This window comes from Podarcis cretensis, assembly GCF_951804945.1.
Source record: "Podarcis cretensis genome assembly, chromosome: 8".
Classification (NCBI taxonomy): Eukaryota; Metazoa; Chordata; class Lepidosauria; order Squamata; family Lacertidae; genus Podarcis; species Podarcis cretensis.
In genome coordinates this window covers 69,792,537-69,813,540 of record NC_137177.1, presented here as the reverse complement: position 1 = coordinate 69,813,540, position 21,004 = coordinate 69,792,537, and the positions used below count along the sequence as shown (strand labels likewise).

Here is a 21,004-nt window from a genome sequence, read left to right as displayed (position 1 = left end):
CCCTTCCACCTCCTTCCCTTCCTGCCCCGATTAACACATTTCCCTTCTGAAATCTGGAGTGGTCAGCTGCCTGCACAGCTCAGCCAGCAAATGTTTGCGCCAGGGCTTAAAGCACTCCTCCCCGTCTGCCCCGTGAAACCCCAGGCTCCATTTGGGCTTGCTCTGGACCAGATGTTCCACAGCCTGCACATTGCCTTGGCGAGGGGAGTAATCTGCGCCCGACGGGATTACCGTTCTGTCCGGTCTTAACATCTGCAGCAGGACGCCAGCCCCCAAACTCCCAGGCAGCACCGCTTGGACACACAAAGCAGAAGCAGAGAGCCTGGTAAGAACTTTTTTTTATGGCATCTCTGCAAAAAGGGAGTTGGTGGCCCTTGCGAGGCTCCTTTTTGGGGAGGTAAGGGTGGTTTTGCTTGTTGGATTATTCCAGGCCATTCTCAAATTAAGAAGTCTACCGGAACAGAATTGGGGAGCTGGGCAGTGCCCCTGTTGCCCCAAGTGCCTGGCCAGCACCAGAGCACCCATTTAAGTTTTCTTGGGCTTTTAGAGACATGAAAGGCCAGAGGAAGACATCCTACCTGCAAATATAGGAGGAGGAAAAGGTGCTGAAGATTTATCGGAGGCCATGGGAACTTTCAGAGCATCTGCTTCCCAGGTCTCCCAGTCAACTACGGAGCCCTATTCTAACTGATCCTACCTCTCTTGCAGGGGCCATCTCCCTGGATTTTTAGAGATATCGCCATGAAGGAAAAACTGTAGCGAGCTATGGAAGGCCTGCAGCTTCGGGTAAGCCTCAATAAGAAGGAGGGGAGGGGAGAGGGAGTCTGCAGCTGCCCTCTGGGTGCAGCAACCTGGGCTCTCCGATAAGAAGGCCTGGTCTGCCATCCTCCTTGTTATTTCTCATTTGCATAGGTTAATTTATGTATCTGCAAGTTAACTGCTGCCTGGGGGTGATTCTGAACAACTGAGGGGGGAAATGATGGAGGAAAACAAAACAACCCCAATAGTCAGGAGGGGAACACAGCCAAGGTGGTTTTTAAAACAAATCGTCGCAAGTGCAGTTCTGCAAATTTGGCACTTTGGGGAAGGGCTGTAGCTCAGCGGTAGTACTCCTGCTTCTCGGACAGCAGCCCTGTTCAGTCCCCAGCATCTCCAGACTGGGCAGGCAGTGTCCCTGCTTTGAAACCCTGGAGAGATGCTGCCAGTCCAAGTTGACAATAGTGAGCTAGATGGACCAGTGATCTGCATTTTAGGCAGCTTCATCTGTTCCATAGATATCATTGGTCGTCTCCTTCTGGGCATGATAAACAGCACAAGCATTTAACTCTTTATTGCGTCATGCCATAGGATGTGTAGTGCAATGTAGGGCAGAAAGCAGAATGAGGGTTTCTTTTCTTTTCTTTTTTAATAAAAAAAACTTATATATTAATATTTTATTAAGAAAAAATCATTTATAAAAAAGAGTGAAAAGAAGAAGAAAGAAAAAGTGAGAATGGAAAAAAGAAACAATACTGTTATATTACCATACATTAATATACAAATATGTATATTCTTATTATCCTAATCCACATATACTAATATATTCTGTATAAACGCATTTCATTGTATTTATCCAAAGACAGTCTGTGCCTATAAGCTGTTCGTTCATATGTTGCCAATGTTGTCATGTTGCCATGCCATTGATTGAGCAGAATCGTACCGCTATTCTTCCAATTCTTTAGTATCAGTCTCTTGGCTACCGTTAGGGCATGCAGAATCCATTTTCACTGCCCTGTTGTCAATTTCCATACAATGGGTGTATAGCTCAAGAGCATATTGACCTCTGAAAAATCTTACTTTTTCCCATAGTATTTTATTAATATAGTTCACCAATGTCTCCCAAAACTTAGTAAGTGTGGGACACAGAATGAAGGTTTAGGCTGCCATTGCATACCCACCTAGAGTAGTTCCCACTGAATGCAATAAGAGTACCTTGAGAACAGGATCCTGCAAGAAGAATTACCGATGAAAGAGGAATGGCAGACAAAATTAATGACTATGCAGAATTAGACAAGATGACAGGAAGGATTTAAAACCTGTGGGATCAGAGATTCTCAGAGGACTGTGTGAATTATCTGAAAAGCAATTGTAATCAACAGATTATGCTAGTAGAATTGCAAGAAGTTTTGTAAGGAGGACTATGTGAAATATTGCAGAGAAAAGTATGAAGAGAACTATTAGTGATAGCCTATTAAAAGTAATAGTGAAATTAATGAAATGCAGATTAAGTGATAAAGATTGAAAAATTTTCAGATATGGTTGATGGAAGTCCAAAACACTGAATAAGATGAGTAAATATGTTGTATGGTTTTTTTTGGAAATTTCATGTAAAAATTAATAAAAATATATATTTTTTAAAAGAAAGAACAGGATCCTGCTGTTAGCTGGGGCTTCCTCCTTAACCAGATGGAGAGCCAGATGCAAAAGAGGATGGGATCCTGCACCTTTAGGAACTGTGTAGAGAGGGGGCTGCCAGTTTGTCTGTTTTGGTGTTATGCATTTTTGTGTTTTTTATATTGCAAACCACCCTGTGATCCTTGGACGAAGGGCAGTTTGGAAATTTAATAAATAAAATAAAGCTGGCACAGATGAGAAACTCATAGACTGGCCCATGCGTACGCCCATACTAAATAACATGATTTTTAAAAAAAAATCAGTGAAGAAGCCTACAGTCTTGCTTTCACCCTGCCTATTATTGGGAATGGTGACGTAGAAGGTCAGCTGCACATCAATAGGTGGAATCACCTCCTGAGATACTTCGTCTATTGTGAGGCAGTGTGGTACAATGGTTAGAGTGGTTAGGATCTTGGAGAGACTGGGGTTCAAATCACCACGCAGCCATGAAGCTCACTGGGTGACCTTGACAAGGTCACTTCCTCTCAGCCTGACCTACCTCACTGGGTAGGGGATTAAACGGGGGAGGGGGAAGAACCAAGCACACCCTGAAGAAAAGGTGGAATGTTAATGCAATAAATAGATAAATCAGAGCCAGTGACAGACAGAGAGTTTTGCACACACAGCCTGCTGAGTTCCACAAGGGGCAACACTGAGACTTAAGGAGGCCCTGCTAACAGGCAGGGCCAATCCCTGGATTGGTTGCAAATAAGGAGACAGGCAGGTGGGGATTAATGGAGTAGCCTCTGCTGGTCTGCTGGCATGCAGTATTTGTGTTACGGAAATATACGGCGGAGGGGATGTGGGGATGAGCACACCGGCTCCCAGCGCGTGTTGCTGCTCTGATCTCCTTCCATCAGTTGTGAAGTGGGGTGCTTGCTGTTCTGGCAGAGGGTCCCCCTCCCACTGTGTTTTAGAACCCCAGGCTCAGCCCAATACATTTGACTGCCTGTGGTGCAAAGGACAAGCGTGAAGGGCTGTATCTCATGTGCTTCCCATGCCAAAGGTCCCAGGTTCCATCCCCAACACACTCAGGTAGGTCTGAGAAAGATTCTAGCTTGAAACCCCAAAGAGCTGCCAATAGTCACTGTACAAAATGCAAAACTTAGATGGACCTGGCTCAGTATAAAGCAGCTTCTTGTGTTCCTGTGATGCTGCCAAGATTTCACATGCAGAATCTGACCACATGGGCAGTTGGATCTTACGTCAACACTGGCAATAGGGCAGCATCCTCCATTGTATTCCAAGGCATCAGGCTATTGTGTGCAGAGCAGGACTTGGGAAGTGTGGTGGGAAGACTGTTGCTACCACCATATCCTCCAACATTTATCCAGTGAAAATAGAGATTCCCTATTCATTCATTCATTCATTCATTCATTCATTCATACCCAGCCCCATCTAACTGTGTTGCCCCAGCCACTCTAGGTGGTTTGCAACATGTATATAAAAACATAATAAAACATTAAACATTTAGAAACCTTCCCTATGCAGAGCTGCCTTCAGATGGCTGTGGGATCAGATAACTTCATGCCCTCCAACATTTATCTGGTGAAAATAGGGACATCCTACCATACCCTCCAACATTTATCCGATAGAAATAGGGTCGTCGTAAGGGAAAGAGGGACGTTTCAGGATCAAATCAGAAACTGGGACAGCTCTTGTAAATCCAGGACTGTCCCTGGAAAATAGAGACACTTGGAAGGTCTGCAAGCCAGGTTCTGCCACCTAAGGCAGCTGCCTCACTCTGCCTCATGGTAGGGCCAGCCCTGTAGAACTCAGATATTTTCACTTGTGCACCTAAATGGATGTTTTCATTGTTTCCACTGCTGCTTGCAAACTGTGCAGGAAGAGGAAGATTGAGGTTGTCTGATGGACCACTGGCCTAGATGTGCAGAATGACCTAGTACTGACTGGCTCCTTGCAAAAAAATATATGCTGGACTATGCAGGCCTCATTCTGACCTTCATGTTCTTCAGCAGACTGAGCATCTCTTGGTCAGTATGTAGCACCCTGCTTGTGGTTAACGCTTAGCTGGAATGAAATATTCAACGCAGCAATAGAGAAATTAAAATAATAATTTATTTGTCAGACAAATAAATGAGAGGCACAGTGGTATATGGTTACCAAGCTCTGGCCTGCCCTCCTGCCATTCTGGCCAGCACTTATATTTCCTTAATCCAGCCCCCTTGCTCCTCCTGTGGCTGCCTCTGTCCAATCAGCCTGGTTGAAATTCCTATTGGCTGTTTGCTAGAACCAATCACAAAAGATACACCCATTTCCTTTTGCCCTTTTATGGGAAACAAAAAGCTATATATTCTTCTATCTATAAATGACAAATAAGTAGTAATATATCTTACATGTGTCTCAACAAGGAACCTTAATTACCAGCTCACCTCTTGCCCTCCTTGCCCTATTGCCCTCCAAAACAAATGGTTAATCTTAAATTTTTATCTTAAACAGATGTCAAGGATCTTGAGTTCACATCATCATTGAAAGATCTCCTTCTCTTGGAGGTCTTTAAACAAAGGCCTGACAACCATATGTGTGCTCTAATGATATTTCCTGCTTGGCAGGGGGCTGGGCTGATGGCTGATGGCCCCTGTGATCTCTTCCAACTATATGAAATAAGAATCTAGCATAAGGATTTAACATTTCTTTCTTTCTAAATCCTTTGCATAATTACATTTAAGCCAATATATTTAATACATAACATAGATAGCTTTTTAGAAGAATAAACCTTCTCAAAGTAAAAAAGGAAGGAACAGTTTCCAGCCTCAAAATAAGATAGGAAGAAACCTATCTTCTCCAGCCAAGCCAGTTGCCTTTTTCACTGCTCTTGACCTTTCAACCTTAGGAAAATATGGCTCAAGTTTAATGGGAGGCACATGGTTTTATTTTACTATTTACCCACTCTTAATTATGTTTATCTCTTTTTTTTATCTTCTGTAATATGTAGGGTCAGTGTAACCTTGGCTCTCAGCCTGTAATTCCCTTTTTACGACTTTGAGAATTGTTTTCTGCTATAAATCAGGGGGCCCCCTTGTCCAGGAGAATAAACATTGCCAAGGTTCTTAGGCAGCTGGTCTTCTGCCTGGCATAAACATTTGAAAATCTTTAAGCTCTTTTTAAGATACAGGCCTTAATCAAAAATATAAGCTTTGATAAAAATTCAGGCTTATGATTAGATGCCTCAAGTACAGATAGGCTCTGCCTTAAGAGATCCTGACTGTGCCTCTTGCTTTGTAATTTAAAGCGTGTTGATGGGCAGCGAGGATTCAAACGGAAGGAGAAAACAGACCACACAGGAGTGTAATCAGCCCCATGGGGATCTTGTTATAGGAGAGAAGGATGGGGCTGCCCATTGGCTGGTGTAATCCCCCTCCCCAGCAGATGCTAAGAGGAGATTGAAGGGGTTTTTTTTATAAATAGCTGAGGTCAGCCCCCCCGCATTTTGCCTACATGGCTGAGAAGCATTAGAGAGAATTAATATGCAATCTCTCTGTGAGAGGGAAGTGCAAACTCCCCCTCCCCATTCTCGTAGGATTAATTCCTGCTCCTCGATGAAAGTGGTGGCGTTCTGGGAAGCCAGAACGGCTGAAAGGGAACCAACAGGGGAATCCAAACTCCAGGCCAGCAGCAGGAGGACATGATGGAGAGGCAGGCCTCATGCTGCCACTACAGAAGGTCGCTGGTTCGAATCCCCACGACGGAGCGAGCTCCCGTTGCTCCGTCCCAGCTCCTGCCAACCTAGCAGTTCAAAAGAACACTAGTGCAAGTAGATAAATAGTGGCGAGAAGGGTAAATGGCATTTCCATGCACTCTGACTTCTGTCATGGTGTCCCGTTGCACCAGAAGCGGTTTAGTCCTGCTGGACACATGACCCGGAAAGCTGTCTGCAGACAAATGCCAGCTCCCTCGGCCCCAAAGCGAGATGAGCGCCACAACCCCATAGTTACCTTTGTCTGGAATTAACCGTCCAATGGTCCTTTACCTTTTTTTACCTTTACAGGCCCATCACTCACACCAGACTGAGTGAAAGGCGGGCAGAGAGCCAGGCAAATCACTGCACCAGCCATGATAACACTGGGCCTCCGCTCCTCCCATGCATGGAATCCCCCAGTTTTGAACTTCCTCCGGGCTCCTGCTGGCAGCAATCTTGCACTAATGGAGTAATACTGGCCTCACTTCTCAGGCAGAAGCTGGCAGAGACTGACAGTGCAAGGTGCAGACAGACGCACCTGCCCCAATCCATAGCCCAGCACAAATGTTTTCATTATTATTATTGCAGCTTAGGGGGATCAAAGGGGACAGCTCCATGGTAGAACATCTGCTTTGCATGCAGAAGGTCCCAAGTTCAATCCCCAGCAGCATCCCCAGGCCTGGAAAAGGCTCCCTTCCTGAAACCCCAAAGAGCTGTAGGCAATGCTGATCTAGATGGACCAATGATTTCCTATGTTCCCAAAGAAGACCCAGTAGGGTGGCAACCAGTGGAGCACCAGCCTTGGTAGGGATGTCTCCATGGCTATGGAACTGCAGCCAGAAGGACTAGCAATGTGCTCTCCTTTCATGATGCCCCATATAAACAGCCTTGGTCATCAAATCGTAGTATTGTAGAGCTAGAAGGGACCGCAAAGGTCATCCAGTCCAAACCCCTGCAATGCAGGAATCTTTTGCTCAATGTGGGACTTGAACCCACAACCCAGAGATTAAGAGTCTCATGCTCAACCGACTGAGCTATCCCAGCTTCCGTAGTTGCCCTTGCTCTTACATATTCAAGATACTGTATATTGATGAAAATGACTTTTTTTTTGGGGGGGGGGATGCATGCCATTAAAGAAAACAGCTCTCAGAAATGTTTATGGTAGGATTAATGTAAGGAATGTCACCAACTAAATTGGACTCAGAGCAGACCCATTAAAATCGATGAACCAAATTTAGCCATGTCTGTTCAATTCGGTGGGACTAATCGGACTAGCGTTGGATATAATCCTGTGTTTCTGACTAATGCCCGTGAAGCCTTTTAAAATGCAATGAAGCAACTGCAAATTGAGGCAAAAATGTGGAAAAACTGGATTTAAGATTGGAAAAATGGGAGAAATCGACACTGACTGGTGGGATGTCCAGCATCAAATGCGGAGCTAAGCAGACATAACCCTGACCTCCCCTCTATCCATTTAGCAAATGTGTGGAGGCAAATGTCTCTGTGGCTGCGGGGTTAATTGAGAATGGGGACAGGTTTGGCAGGGTGCAAAGCAGAGCAAGCCCAAAGGAATCCTAAAAGGGACATAATGGCAGAAACATTTTCCACCCTGCTGCCATGTTCTGAGACCAAAAAAAAAAAGAGTCATTTATGGGGGAGAATCAGTGGATGTCAGAGGAAATAAACACTCCATTCTCACCCTCTAATTCATCCTTAACAAATCCCCATGTTTGTGTTACAGCAGCAAAGTCTTGGTTTGGAAACCCTATATTTTTCCAAGATAGCATGTTGTTTCACCTTGAGTTGCACAACTATGCTATTCACAACAACCCTTTTTTAAAATAAAAATAAAGCAACTCTAAGTATTCCCCCATTCCCCTGAGTCTGCTCAGATTGCACCCTGGCTGGTTTTAAAATTGATATCGCTGGTTGTTTAAGTGGCTCTGCTGGTTTCCTTTAACATGCCGGAGTGAAATTACACTGCGGTGAACTCACAAGAGTGAATCTGTTAGGGGTTGGGCTTGTTTTTGCTTTCCCATCTGCAGGAGATTTGAGCGAACTCCCTGTTTTGCATTTACATAGCACAGTGATGGGGCATCTCCCTTGCCTACAGAAGGTCCCAAATCCAAACCCCTTGAGGGCTGGGAGAAACCCTTGCCTGAAAACCTTGGAAAGCTTCTGCCAGTCAGTGTAGACAGCACTGAGCTAGCTGGACCAATGGTTTGACTTGGTATATTGCACTTTCCAATGTTCCTGTATGAGAATGTCTGGGGCCCAGACACTGTTGTGGGATACACAGGGTGAGATGCTGCTGTGCAAAGAGACAGGGAGTGTGTGTGTGTGTGTGTGTGTGTGTGTGTGTGTGTGTACTGGAATGAGGCAGATTGACAGGAGAATCCCGTTCTTTGGGGTCAGTATCTGCCAGGCTGCTGGGATCCCAGAGCACACAAACAGAGCACACAGCAGCTTACGCCCCCTCCCCCAGGGGGTTTAGCCAAGGAAATCTCTGGCTTTCACCCTGTTGGCAGGGCCATGGAGTCCCTGAGGACAGTGGTGAGAGGGGGAGGCCTGCAGCTGGTGCGGTGTGTGTGTGGGAAATGCCAAAAGGGGACTGGAGCAAACCCACAACAGCCAGAATCAGCAACGGTGTCCACAGCGCACGGTGGAAATTCGTCCTCTAATGGGTTGCGGCTCCATCGCGGATGACAGCTTTCCCATTATGGCATTGCCCAGAAGACCTCGAGACTGCAGAAGGAGGGAGTGCCTTCTCTTGGGCTTGCAGTAGCCCCAGTTCCTGCTGGTAAGGCTGGGCAAGGGCTGGGGAGGCTGGCACCCAGGGATGGGCAAAGCGGTCGCTTTCAGTTTCTCTCTGCTTCTTGCTATTTCTCCAAACCTAAGTTTCCACATCAAATTTTCAATTTTTCTAAAATGTCCCTATTGGAAATTTGCAGTATATGAGTGAGAATTCTATACACATGTAAGCAATTTTGCCCCAAATACCTTTTTTTCCCTTCTTTTTTTGCAAAGCCATTTTCCTGAATGCTATTTAGTAAGTAAGGCACATTGTACCCCAACAGATACATTTTCATGCTCATTACTTAGCTGGAGAACTGCATGGCAAAATTCAGAGAAATGTGGATGTCAAAGTATGGCTACATATTTTTTCCATAACATTTGAATTAGGTAGGTACCCAGGTTGTCCCCATTTAGTCAGAGTTGAGAAGGCTGCTGTGCAAGTTTCCATCGCAAGGGATACTTTTTATTATTACAAAGGTTTCTTTGGGATTTGCAATGTGTGTGTGTGTGTGTGTTTGTGTGTATCATGGGAGGGAGGGAGAAATCCAACAGAAAATTATTGACACCTACCCTAAACTAAAATTTCCAAGTTCCTTGAGGGAATCCTATGCCACTTAAAATTCTATAGAGCTGGTATAAATTTGTATCCTAGATATACCGGTACCTTCTCTTTTTCACTTTCCCCCATGCTTGTTAACTGCTATTTAGTTGGGGGAGGGATGTGATGATGTTGAAGTGGTCCACCGTAGGGCTTGCAGCAATTCTCTTATGGGTCTCAACCCAATAGATGAAGAAAATGGTCAAGATCTAAGGGTGCCTGTTATGTTCTCTGAAGCTGTGATGTTTTGGAAAGGGGGGTGCTGCTTGAAACAATTTTGGACCAGGATATCTACAAGACCACCTCCCCTAACACAGACTATGTTGATGTTTGAGATCTTCTGAAGAGACCCTGCTGGTTGTTCTGCAACCTCTGGGTTGTCCCTTGAAGACAATTAGTGAGGCAGACAGGAATGGCATTTAAATGCCTCTTTAAAACTTAGTTTCCCCAAAGCTTCCTCAATTCTGATTCCTGCACCTCTGCTTTCTACACTGCTTGATTTTAATTTTGATATGCATACATTTGCTTTGTTTTTATCTTACTTTCTTTAACTAGGAAATGTTACTGAAAGCTATTGCTTTTTACAAAACTGTTCTTGTATCAAAGGCTTGGATATTTTTTTATTTTGTTAGCTTGCCCACATTTCCTCTCATCCTGCTGCTTCCCCCTGGGGAGCAAGCAGCAATTGGTGTTTTCTCTGGATTGCTGTTTGCTCCAATTTGGCACTAAAGAATGGGTTTTCCCTTGGAAAGGAAGGGAGCAAGGGGGAAACCACTCAGACCCGTGCTTTCTACACATGGGACGAGTGGAGGTGTGGGTGAGCCCTTAATTTAAAGAATAGATGAGAACATAAGAAGAGCCCTGCTGGATCACACCCAAGGCCTATCTAGTCTAGCATCCAGTTCTCGCAGTGACCAACCAGATGCCTCCACGGGAACCCCATAAACAGGACCTGAGTGCATCCACCTGGGATTCCCAGAAACCATTATTCAGAAGCATCACTGCCTCCAACATAGGAGGTCGAACAGAATCAGAGGAGTGTAGGAAACAGTAGGCAATTTCACCATTGGCGAAAAAGGTATCCTTTCATAAGGCCAGTGTTGGCTGATGCCCATTGAGATTGGTAGGGTTAAAAGCAGGGAGGCCAACAGTAGGGGGTGCTAGAGCCAAGGACTGGCAGAGTAAATGAATTCTAGTTTCGTCCCCCTCCTTGTATAGACAAAGAAGGGACCCTGCCCAAGCAAGCAATTTTTAGATGGAACATATGTCAAATGTTGTCCTTACAGGGCACACACATACACACACACTTCCCAAGAACATAGAAAGCTGTCTTATACTGAGTCAGGTCATTGGTCCATATAGGCCAGTATTGTCTACACTGGCTGCCAGTGGCTCTCCAGCATCTCAGGCCAGGGCCAGGAAATGTGGCAGGCACCTTCTGCTCTGTCGCTGAGCTATGACCCTTTTCCCCGTGTCCTTCTTAAAATGTAATTCTCCGTGCTGCGTGTAGCGCTCCGTGTTTTCAGCTGTGATTCTAAAACCTTGCTAAACATCTCCTGAACATTGCTCCCAACAGGCCTCTGGCGGCCACAGCCTCTTCCGGCTCTCTGCTATGGAAGTGAAGTTGATCCATGTGGCTCTCCTCATCTTCTTCCTTCTCTCGGTTGCCATGACCAGCTGCTTCCTCTGGCAGTATAGCCTTCCCAAAGTGGAGCCCAGTAAGTACTGAACCAGGTGCTCATCTGAAGGAGCCCATTCTGGCCAAAGAGTTTCATGGCACTTCTCACCAGAAGAGTGTGTAGGGGGCCAGAGTAGCAGGGGAGAACCGTTTACAGGTTTTCTTTATAACACACGCACACACCATGTTCACACTTCTACCAGGCAACTAGGGGTTTTAAAAGGAATTTAGTCTTTGCAAATTCTCATATCAGCTGACCTGATCTGCAGACTCTCCAAGTATCCCTGTTTTCCAGGGACAGTCCCAGATTTATGGAAGCCATCCCAGTTTCTAATTCGATCTCAGGATGCCCTGCTTTTCCTATTTTCGTTGGAGAAATTTTGGAGGGCATGGTGGGATATCCGTATTCAAGAAATGTTGGGGGGGGGGTCTGGAGTGATGCTGCATCCTGAGCCAAGGAGATAAGTAACTATGCAACTTTTAGAAGACATCTGAAAGCAGCCCAGTGTAGGGAAGTATTTTAATGCTGAATGTTTTTTTATGTTTTTTTATGTATGCCGGAAGCCACCCAGAGTGGCTGGGGCAACTCTGCAAAATGGATGCGGTTTAAATAATAAAGTTGTTGTTGAGTAGGCTGTCCTTATTTTCATCAGAGAAATGTTGGAGGGTGTGGATCTGCACTTCCTGGACTAGTGTGCAGATCAGATTCCACGCTTCTCTAGTGTCCTGATGCAATCCTTGGCTCAAAATGCACACAATATACAGTCATGCCTTGGGTTACAGATGCTTCAGGTTGCGATTTTTAGGGTTACGGATCCACCGAAACCCAAAAGTACAGGAATGGGTTACTTCCGGGTTTTGGCTGTCGTGCATGTGCAGAAGCGCCGAATCGCAACCCGCACATGCACATGCACAAATGCGCCGCTGCGGGTTGCAATCATGCATCCGACATGGATCATGTTCGCAACCCGAGCGTCCACTGTATATTTTTTATGAGAAAATGAGAAAAAAGTGCCTAGAGAGAAACTTTTTTTTAACGCATATTTTTATGCAAAACCCATTTGACCACTTTTGATCTGCGGAACTGCCAGAGGCAGTTGGTAAACTGAAAGTGGAAGGAATGCTTTTTCAATCAGGTTCTGCTGCTGCCCCCATCCGTGTGTGTGTGTGTCTGTGTGTGTTTGTGTGTGTGTGTGCATTTCCTTGGCCACTGTGAGAACTGGATGTTGAATTAGATGAGTCTTTGGCCTGATCTCGCATCTGGGCTTTTTTCATACACTTATAGAAATGCATTGCAAATGTTTTCTTGTTGCTTTATTGAACTGCTCCGCTGCTGATTAACCATTGAGGAAAATGTTTATTATGTCTCTGCCTATTGTCTCAAACCTTTCCATGAAACACTATCTTAGCCATAACACCAATGCCCCAGATTCCGTTAATTGGGGAAGTGATCTTTCCCCAATACAATAAAGCAGACAGCCTTGCCGCTGTCAATAGATTAGTAATTCTACATCTGCTTTCTCAACGTGCCCCTTTCCATTCCGGTTATATTAGCTGCTGGTAAAAGAGGTTTTCAGAACGCAGCTGGTGTTCTGAGCTCAATGGAGAGGCTGTGAAGGAGGCAGAGGGAAGGGAGACAAAAGCTGGGTGGAGGGGAGAGTGTCCATGTTTGGCTTTTAAGCTGCCTTCCCTGGCTTTGCAGCACCCCTAACAATTCAGCATCATTACGCTTGCAAATAAGCAGGTTTTTATTTTTATTCTATTATTATACACAGGCAGCTTAAGCTCCCAACAACCTCTCACTCAGTAACAGCCAAGACAGAAGAGAGTGATGTCAATTTAAAAGGGTATGGGAATCATAGAGTTTGAAGGGATTCCCCCAAAGGTCATCTAGTCGAACCCCCTTCAATGCAGGAATAATCGCCGAAGATCCAAAAGCTAGGGCCTATATGCATCAGCTTCCAGGTTTTCCATGGGTGTGTTTTTTTTCCCCTTCAAAGCTCCATTGGCCAGTTTGATAGGAAGACAGTAGAAAGGAGGATGGCCAATCCAGATTTTATCAATTTGGAACGTTTGTTCCTTTATTACTGCATTTATGTCACACCTTTCAAGGTGTCTCCATTTAATCCTGTGAGGTCAGTCAGGCTGAGAGACAGTGCCTGGCTCAAGGTCACCCAGTGAGCCTCATGGCTGAGTGGAAGTTTGATGCTCTAACCACTACACCACACTGCTTCTCAAATTCCTCAAGCACCCCTACCTGAACCATGGCATTCCCACCACTCTGTCACTGTTTCTCTTCATAGCCCCATCAGTGATGGAGGTCAGGCCAGAAGCGGTACAGATGTGTCCCCGTTACCCAGACCCCGTGCCTTTGGACCACCCAATCCCAATATTGAAGGATGCCCTCGAAAAGGTACATTGTGGTGAGACTTATGGTGGGTGGAAGGAAGCTTAGCTTTTTTTTTCATTTCAGCAAGTCTATCCAGGCATGTAATTTTTATCATGCAACTTTGCGATTTTATGAAGTGTAATGGTTTTAAGAGAGCTGGTTTTATTTGTATTTGCTGTGTTAACTTCCTCTTATTTTTATTGGCCTTTCTTAATGGATTTTCCTTTTTTAAGGTTGCCCTTTGTAAACTGCTTAGGGGGGATCTTTCATCAAGTTAATGGGTATACACATTGGGTTAAAGAAAGAAAGTTCAGAGCGAGTGGAGGAAGCCCTGCCATCCTCTGAGCTGGCTTTGTGATATCAACCAGTATCACAACTCCATCGCTGGCCATTCAGAGTTTGAGTAGGAAGCCTCACTTTCAATTTAGCATTGCGGTTTTGTCTGATTGGCTACATTTTGGGGCTGTTCAGAGTGTAAGCTGGAAGTACTGACCCCGGGCTTAGCTCTCTGGCATCATCACCCAAACAGAACAGGCTGACGTTATCACAATCTTTGTGTGATCTCTTATCATGCAGAGAGTTGTGCAGAGAGAATGGCACCCAGCAGAAAGCAGAAGCAATAAAGGAACAGCAGTGGAAAAGGAACAGTTCAGGTTTTCTCAGGGAGCATTTCTCATGGAGGTGAAAATTCATTGCAGCCTTAGTGATTATCTAGCATTTATAGACGGGTAATCCAAAGATATCCCACCATAAGAAGCAAAGAAATATGTGTGTGTGTGTGTGTGTGTGTGTGTGAGAGAGAGAGAGAGAGAGAGAGAGAGAGAGAGAGAGAGAGAGAGAGACTATATGATGAAGGCCTTTGATTCTCCATCCTTCACCCTTCTCAAATCTCCTGCAGGTAGACACACTTCTCCGTCACAAAATCCGGAGCCCTGGCCTGCCAGCTCTGTCAGCCATTGTCATCTACAACGACACAGTACTATGGACAGGAAACTTTGGGAAACGCAATGGCTCCGACCCTTTCTCTGGCATCCCCAACGAATACACCATTTACAGGTGAGCCTGCTGCTCACTCCAGCTGGACAGGTGAGGCGAACGGCCTGAGTCTCTTGTCTCAATGGCCTGCACATTTCTGTGTGCAGTGTCTTCTCTGAGAAAGACCCCTGCCTGCAACCTAAGAAACCCACTACCGGTCCGTGTAGTCATTTCTGAACTACACCTATGCTCCTGTCTACGTCCTTGGACTATGTGCTTCAATGACACTTGTGAAGAAGAGGTTCCATTTCCAGCAAATGGCGTCCATGGGGAGGAGGTGTGAGGGAAATCCTTTGTTGTGGAATGTTTCCAAGAAAAGGAAGCTTTCCATGGGAAGTCCTTTGGTAGCCAACACAGCCAAGGGTAGCCTACATATCTATTATTGGGCTACAATTCCCATCATACCTGACTATTGCCTGTGTTTTAGCATGTGCTTTGCATGCAGAAGGTCTCAGATTCAATTCCTATCATCTCCAAGTAGGCCTTGGAAAGATTCCCTGTCTGAAACCCTGAAGAGCCTCTGCCAGTTGGTATAGACCAATGTTTCCCAAACTTGGCTATCCAGCTGTTTTTGGACTACATTTCCCATCATCCCAGACAACTGGTCTTGCTAGCCAGGAATGATGGGAGTTGTAGTCCAAAAACAGCCGGAGACCCAAGTTTCGGAAACACTGGTACAGGCAATGTTGAACTAAGTGGACCAAAGATCTGACTTGGTATAAGCTAGCTTCCTATATTCTGGCCTGAGTCTGATTAGATCTGAAATCCAGTCATGTCTCGAGGGTGTCCTGTTGGCTTCCCCTGCTCCAGCTGATTATGTATGGTTTGTTTGTGCCTGGTAGGATTGCAAGCGTCTCCAAGATCTTCCCCACCATCATGTTGTACAAGCTGTGGGAGGAAGGGAAGGTGACATCACTTGACGACCCTTTAGAACGTTATGCCCAGAGCTTCACCATTAAGAACCCCCTAGGGCGGCTCAAAGAGTCGGAGCAGAGATACTCAGCGGATGGACTGATCTTCCTGGAGAAGGGATCGCTGCCCCTCAAGCCGTCTCCAGTGACTTTGCGCAGAATGGCCAGCCAGCTCTCAGGTGAGGGATTGCATGTGTGGAGAGAACCTGCTAAACGTTGTTTAATCAGCAATCCCAGCATGGCACTGAAGCCTTTGAGATGGAACCACACCATGACCTCATTAGATGCCTATAAGCTTGTCTTTCTCCAGAAGTCTCCTTGGGAGAAGGATCTTACTTTTGTGAAGACTTGATTCCTGAGGAGTTCTTGTCTGCAGCCAGATACTTCTCTGGATGGAATGTGTTTTCTGTCAGTCTCATAAAAGGCCCCATCTCTCCCATGTGCTCAGGACTTGTTCAGCATAACTTTCAGCAGCCCATCTCTCCTGTGGTGCAGATGCCCAACCCCAAATAGTCTCATGCAAGGATCCTGGTTCCTCATCCTCAAACTGAGCCTGATCCAAAGCTTGATGCTATTCCAGGGCTTCCGAGTCATCCTCTGATGAGGAATCCTCAGACTGAGACATGAGAGCTGTTGGACTAAAACTCCCATCACCCCTCCCTATAGTTTGTATCTACTGGCTCTGGTTTTCCAAGCCTGAAATCCACTCCCCCTTGCTCTAAACCACCTAGATCTGGCAAGTGAGAGCCTATCGCACACCTCTTTCCCAACTGACATCAGTAGATAGTATGAGTGACTTCTCTTTCATGTCTCGGGTACTGCAGGTTTGCCCCGACGGCTGCGCTCAACCACTTTGTTGTGGAAAGGGACAACCCAAGAAGCATTGGCACTGTTGAAAGATGATGTCCTGGTGGCTGACCCAGGAACCAGGTGAGAATGCCCTAGCACTTTGCACCATGTTTGGCCAAACTGAACCAAATTGGGCTGATTTGTGCCTTGTCTGGAACTGGTTGAAGCAGATACAAACCACTACAGAGCCAAATGGGTTGTTACAATTGGTGCTGATTTGTAGCTCAAGCCAGATAGACTGTTTCCAAACTGTTGCAGTTACTAATTGCAACACCATATAAGGAGAACACAGGGGGAAGGGAAGAAGGGGAGCTACGGGAAAGCTGAAATGATTGTACCCTACCCCACACTCTCCAATCACATTTCCAGCTAGGTTATGCAGTCCTCCAAGCCTATTTATCTGGTCCCTGAGGGTCTCCACATTCCATGCCCCCTCCTTGGGTCACACCCCTCTCCAGCCCTCCTTGAGTGCATTTGACTGACTGGAATGTGTCCTTGAACTGTGACAACATCTCTTGATCCCCTGGATGGAGGAAGGAGAGATGTGTGTAGGTGTAGAAATTGCTGACCTTTGTTTGGTTGCAATGTAGCCTACTGTATAATGGTAAGTGTTACATTGATTGCCCTACTCACTTTTGCCTCTGGCCCAGCTCACCACTGGCCTGAGGATCCCGGATGGTTGCATACAAAGGAATGCAACCGTTGAAAATTCTCCCCACACCTGTTTTAAGGCTTCAAACAGTGAGACAACGATCTTACTTTACCTGGATTCGTACAGGTGTAAAACAAAAACTGGTTTCTCACTGCGACAGCTTTCTAGTTTACTAGTCCGGTTGAAGGGCTGAAATGGATTAGCCTGCAACCAAGGTTTTGTGTATTGCTGGATAGGCTCAAGGAGCTGATCCATGATAAACACCTCAGTTCTGGCTTTGACACTAAACAGTGATGTACATGCTTCAGCTGTGAGAAATTGTCAAAGCAGCTTAGCTGATCCCTTTCCTCTCCTGTCCTCTCCTAGGATATTTTTTGTAATTTTTTAATCTCACAAAGGATCTGGCAGTAATTCAGACCCCTTCAGCAGTATCCATTCGGTAGGCAGTTATGAGAGTGTGGGGAGGATGGAATGAAAAGCATTTCCCTACCATGTTGTCCTTCTGATCTACATCCTTTGGGGAAGTGGTGTAGCTTTGTAGAACTCCCATTTTTCACACAGAAGGTTCTATCCATGTTGATCTCCAAGTAGACCCCTGGTCTGAAATCATGGAGAGCTGCTGCCAGTCAGTGTAGGCATACAGAGTGAGATGAACCAAGGGTCTGACAGCTTCCTATGTGATTGTGCATACCATTGTATTGATATTCTTTTGAGTGAGATTTTTGGAAGCATACAGAGATCGTGGAATGTTGCTCGTTTTGGCAACTTTTCATTCATCCTCAAATTCCAATTCATTCAGTGATAGAATTGTAGAGTTGGAAAGGATCTGAGGATCATCTAGTCCAACCCCCCTGCAATGCAGGAATCTCAACGCAAACTTCATTATGTGCAAAACACAAAAATCATATAATTTATAGCATAAAATGAGTAAACATGCGTAGAGTTATATGCAGTGATAGTCCTACTCAGAAAAGACCCGTAGAAATTAAATGGCATGACTGACCCAAATGGAAACAGAATCTTTGCAACAGGCAGATCCCATTATTTCTTTTGTCCCTGCCAGCCAATATGTAAGCCAAATACGACTTAGAAAGGTCTTCCTGGGTCTTTTAGTAAGACAGCACCAAATAATACATTTCGCCCATCTCTGTAAAATTTGCATTAATAGAATAAGAAGATGCATTAGCACCATGGTAAGTTCCAGTTGACATTCTTCATCCATGTCTCTGTGATGCAGGTGGGATGACTGCATCAAGTATTTCAGGTCAAACTCAGTGGGCACCCTGGAAAAAAGTTTGCTCCTTTCTACCTCTCTTTCTCTCTTCTCAGATGTCATTATAGCAACTTGGCTTTCTCATTAATGGCCCACGTCCTAGCTGAACACGCTGCAGAAGGCGAGTACCAGCGCTGGGTTTCTGAGAACATCCTTGACCGCTTGGGGATGGAGGACACAGGCTTTGACATCACGCCTCCCATCCGTTCTCAGATGGCCGTGGGTTTCTACAGCAGCGGGCAGACTGCACCCCTCTATGACCTGGGCTGGTACAGACCTTCTGGGCAGATGTACTCCACAGCTGCTGACCTGGCCAAACTGGCCATGGTCTTCTTGGGCACGTACCACCGGCGTCTCCTGGAACCTGACACCGTGAAGACCATGCTGACGCCCCTCTTCAAGTGCTCCAGTGAATACTTTGCCAACAAGACCGGCACGCCCTGGGAGATCAACGAGCAACTGGGCTATGACATCATCAGGAAGGACGGTGACCTGGATGGCTATTCGGCCACTTTCTCTCTGGTCCCCAAGCTCCGCCTGAGTTTCATTGTGCTGATGGCTGGTCCCCGCCCTCGAGGAGACGTCGTAGCTCAGACCTACGAGTACCTGATCCCCGCCATGGAGTCCGCCTTCCGCGAGGCAGAGAAGAGCCTCAACCCGCCTCCGAGCCCTACTCCTTATGTTGGCTACTACACCTATTCCAACCTGACTTTCTATGAGATTAAGGTGGGTAGCGGCGGAGTGCTGGTCATGCAGCAGTTTGGGCCGCACATTGAGGAGCTGATCCCGGAGAATTATCGGACCATCAAGCTGCATCACCTTGAGGACCGTGTCTTCCAGGTGGTGTTTGATAAGGAATTCCCATGCACCCTGCACTTAGGGTCCGCCTCCGTGTCCCTGGAGACCCAGGATGGGCAGCTTTTCAATTTCTACCCTTTTGATCGCAAGGGCTTGTCCCCTGGCTTTGATGCTCCGGGTCTGAACACGTACAATGTTGTGCGCATCCAGCGCAAGCCAGTATTCTACAGTTAACTGCTAGCAGAAGGGGTGAGGGAGATATTTTCTACTCTGAGCTCCCTGTATCAACTTCCCCCAAGTCTGCCATCCAACAACCAGGTTGCAGAAAAGAACGAACAAGGTGGCAAGGAACCGAGAACATCCACCTCCACCATTGGCTTAGCTTTCCTCTTCCCTCCTCTTCCCTCTCCAATACCCAACCTAAACTCCACGGCTGTCCATTTGGACATGCCCCAGTCACCTTATAGGTCACCGAGACATGAAAAGTTTGGGAGGCAGTTCCCCGCCCCCTGCAAAAGCAACACAGCTTCTGGGATCACGTTCTTGGGACACCTTCAAGTTCTCACCATGCCTAGGTTCTGATCTAGGAGTAATCTCAAATCTTGGAGGAAAAGAGGGAGAAAGAGAGGAGGGAAATGCCTGGGCCCTTCAAAAAGACCAGGTGTAGGGAAATCCTGTTCAGCCTGGGGTCTGCATTCCCTTCGTGAACTCCTTCCTGGGTCATGTGCCTGGGTGGGCGGGGCCAGAGGCAAAAGCAGGTGGCTCAATGAATGTGAGTGTTACATTTGTGCAATAGACTAGCTGATAGACCACATTCACAACCCCTTTCCATCCTCCATCCAGGCAAGCAAGAGCCATTTGAGTTCAAGGACACAGGACAGCCAGGCAAAAACACTAAAGGAATGCAAGGAAGCATTGGTGTGGGTGTGGCCTGGGAAGATGGGGGTGTGGCTGGGAGGGTCAGTGGAGCCATACAGAGAAACCTGGGAGTTTGCACAAAGCTCTTGGACCTGAGGTTGCCTACCCCTAATTGAAGCCCAGCCAGCCAGCAAGTACATTGAGCCCATTGGCATCTCCACGGACTAGGGAAGTTTTGTGTGGACATAATGATAATAACAGCACAGGGTCAGCTGAGAGATGGAACAGAAGGTCATGGAATTGCTTCATAGCTTTGCACAAAACATTGTAAATGGAACACAGTAGAACCACCATCATCCCGGACAGTCTCTGGATGCAGGATCTCCCCCTAGTGTGTGGTGTTTCTGTAGATGAATGGTTGTGTGCTTTTTTAATATACGGTGTGAGTCTTGTTCAGATGTATTCACACCAGGGCGGTATGAAGAGATGGGTATTCATGGGATGGGAGAAATTGGGTGTGATTTCACACCTTCCAAAATGGTGTGTTAACTGAAACACAGTCGTCCTTCGAAATCTGCGCTTCTTCAGATTTTGTGATACCAAATAATGTGTGCAAAAAAATGCGTCTGTTAGGGGCAAGCGGGCCCCCAAAATGCATATATTCATGAAAATAGAATATAGAAATAATTGCATCAGGTAACGTTTTGTACAGAAAGGGAGAAATTTGCACTGAAATGCTGGTGGATTTACATGAGGACTTTAAAAAAAAAAAAAAAAAAAAACAGCAAACTGATTTGGAAGTCCAACAGGAAAAATGGAGAGAAACCAAAATCAACAGATTCATTCACCCCGGCTTACAAATGCATGTTTCAGTTTGAAGAAGGATGTTTGCAGGCAGAGTGAGGGAATGGGGCTGTTCGTGGCTTTGGTCCCGTAAATGTATTGCGCAGGAATATAAAACCTCTTGTATAATATACCCTTCCAATAAAACACTTTGGTCTGAATGGATTGCTAAGTGTTGGGTCGACAATCTT

At 46.0% G+C, this 21,004-nt stretch overlaps 1 protein-coding gene across 1 annotated transcript; it reads left to right on the top strand.

Annotated features, from left to right (window-relative positions):
- Window positions 1-206: 206 nt before the first annotated feature.
- On the top strand, window positions 207-20,926 carry LACTBL1 (lactamase beta like 1). The gene is made up of 8 exons (XM_079987024.1): window positions 207-325; window positions 709-786; window positions 11,104-11,245; window positions 13,509-13,618; window positions 14,493-14,650; window positions 15,472-15,719; window positions 16,365-16,470; window positions 18,371-20,926. The coding sequence occupies exons 2-8, from the start codon at window positions 766-768 to the stop codon at window positions 19,344-19,346; spliced, it is 1,761 nt and encodes a 586-aa protein (XP_079843150.1). The 5' UTR covers window positions 207-325; window positions 709-765; the 3' UTR covers window positions 19,347-20,926.
- The last annotated feature ends 78 nt before the right edge of the window (window positions 20,927-21,004 follow it).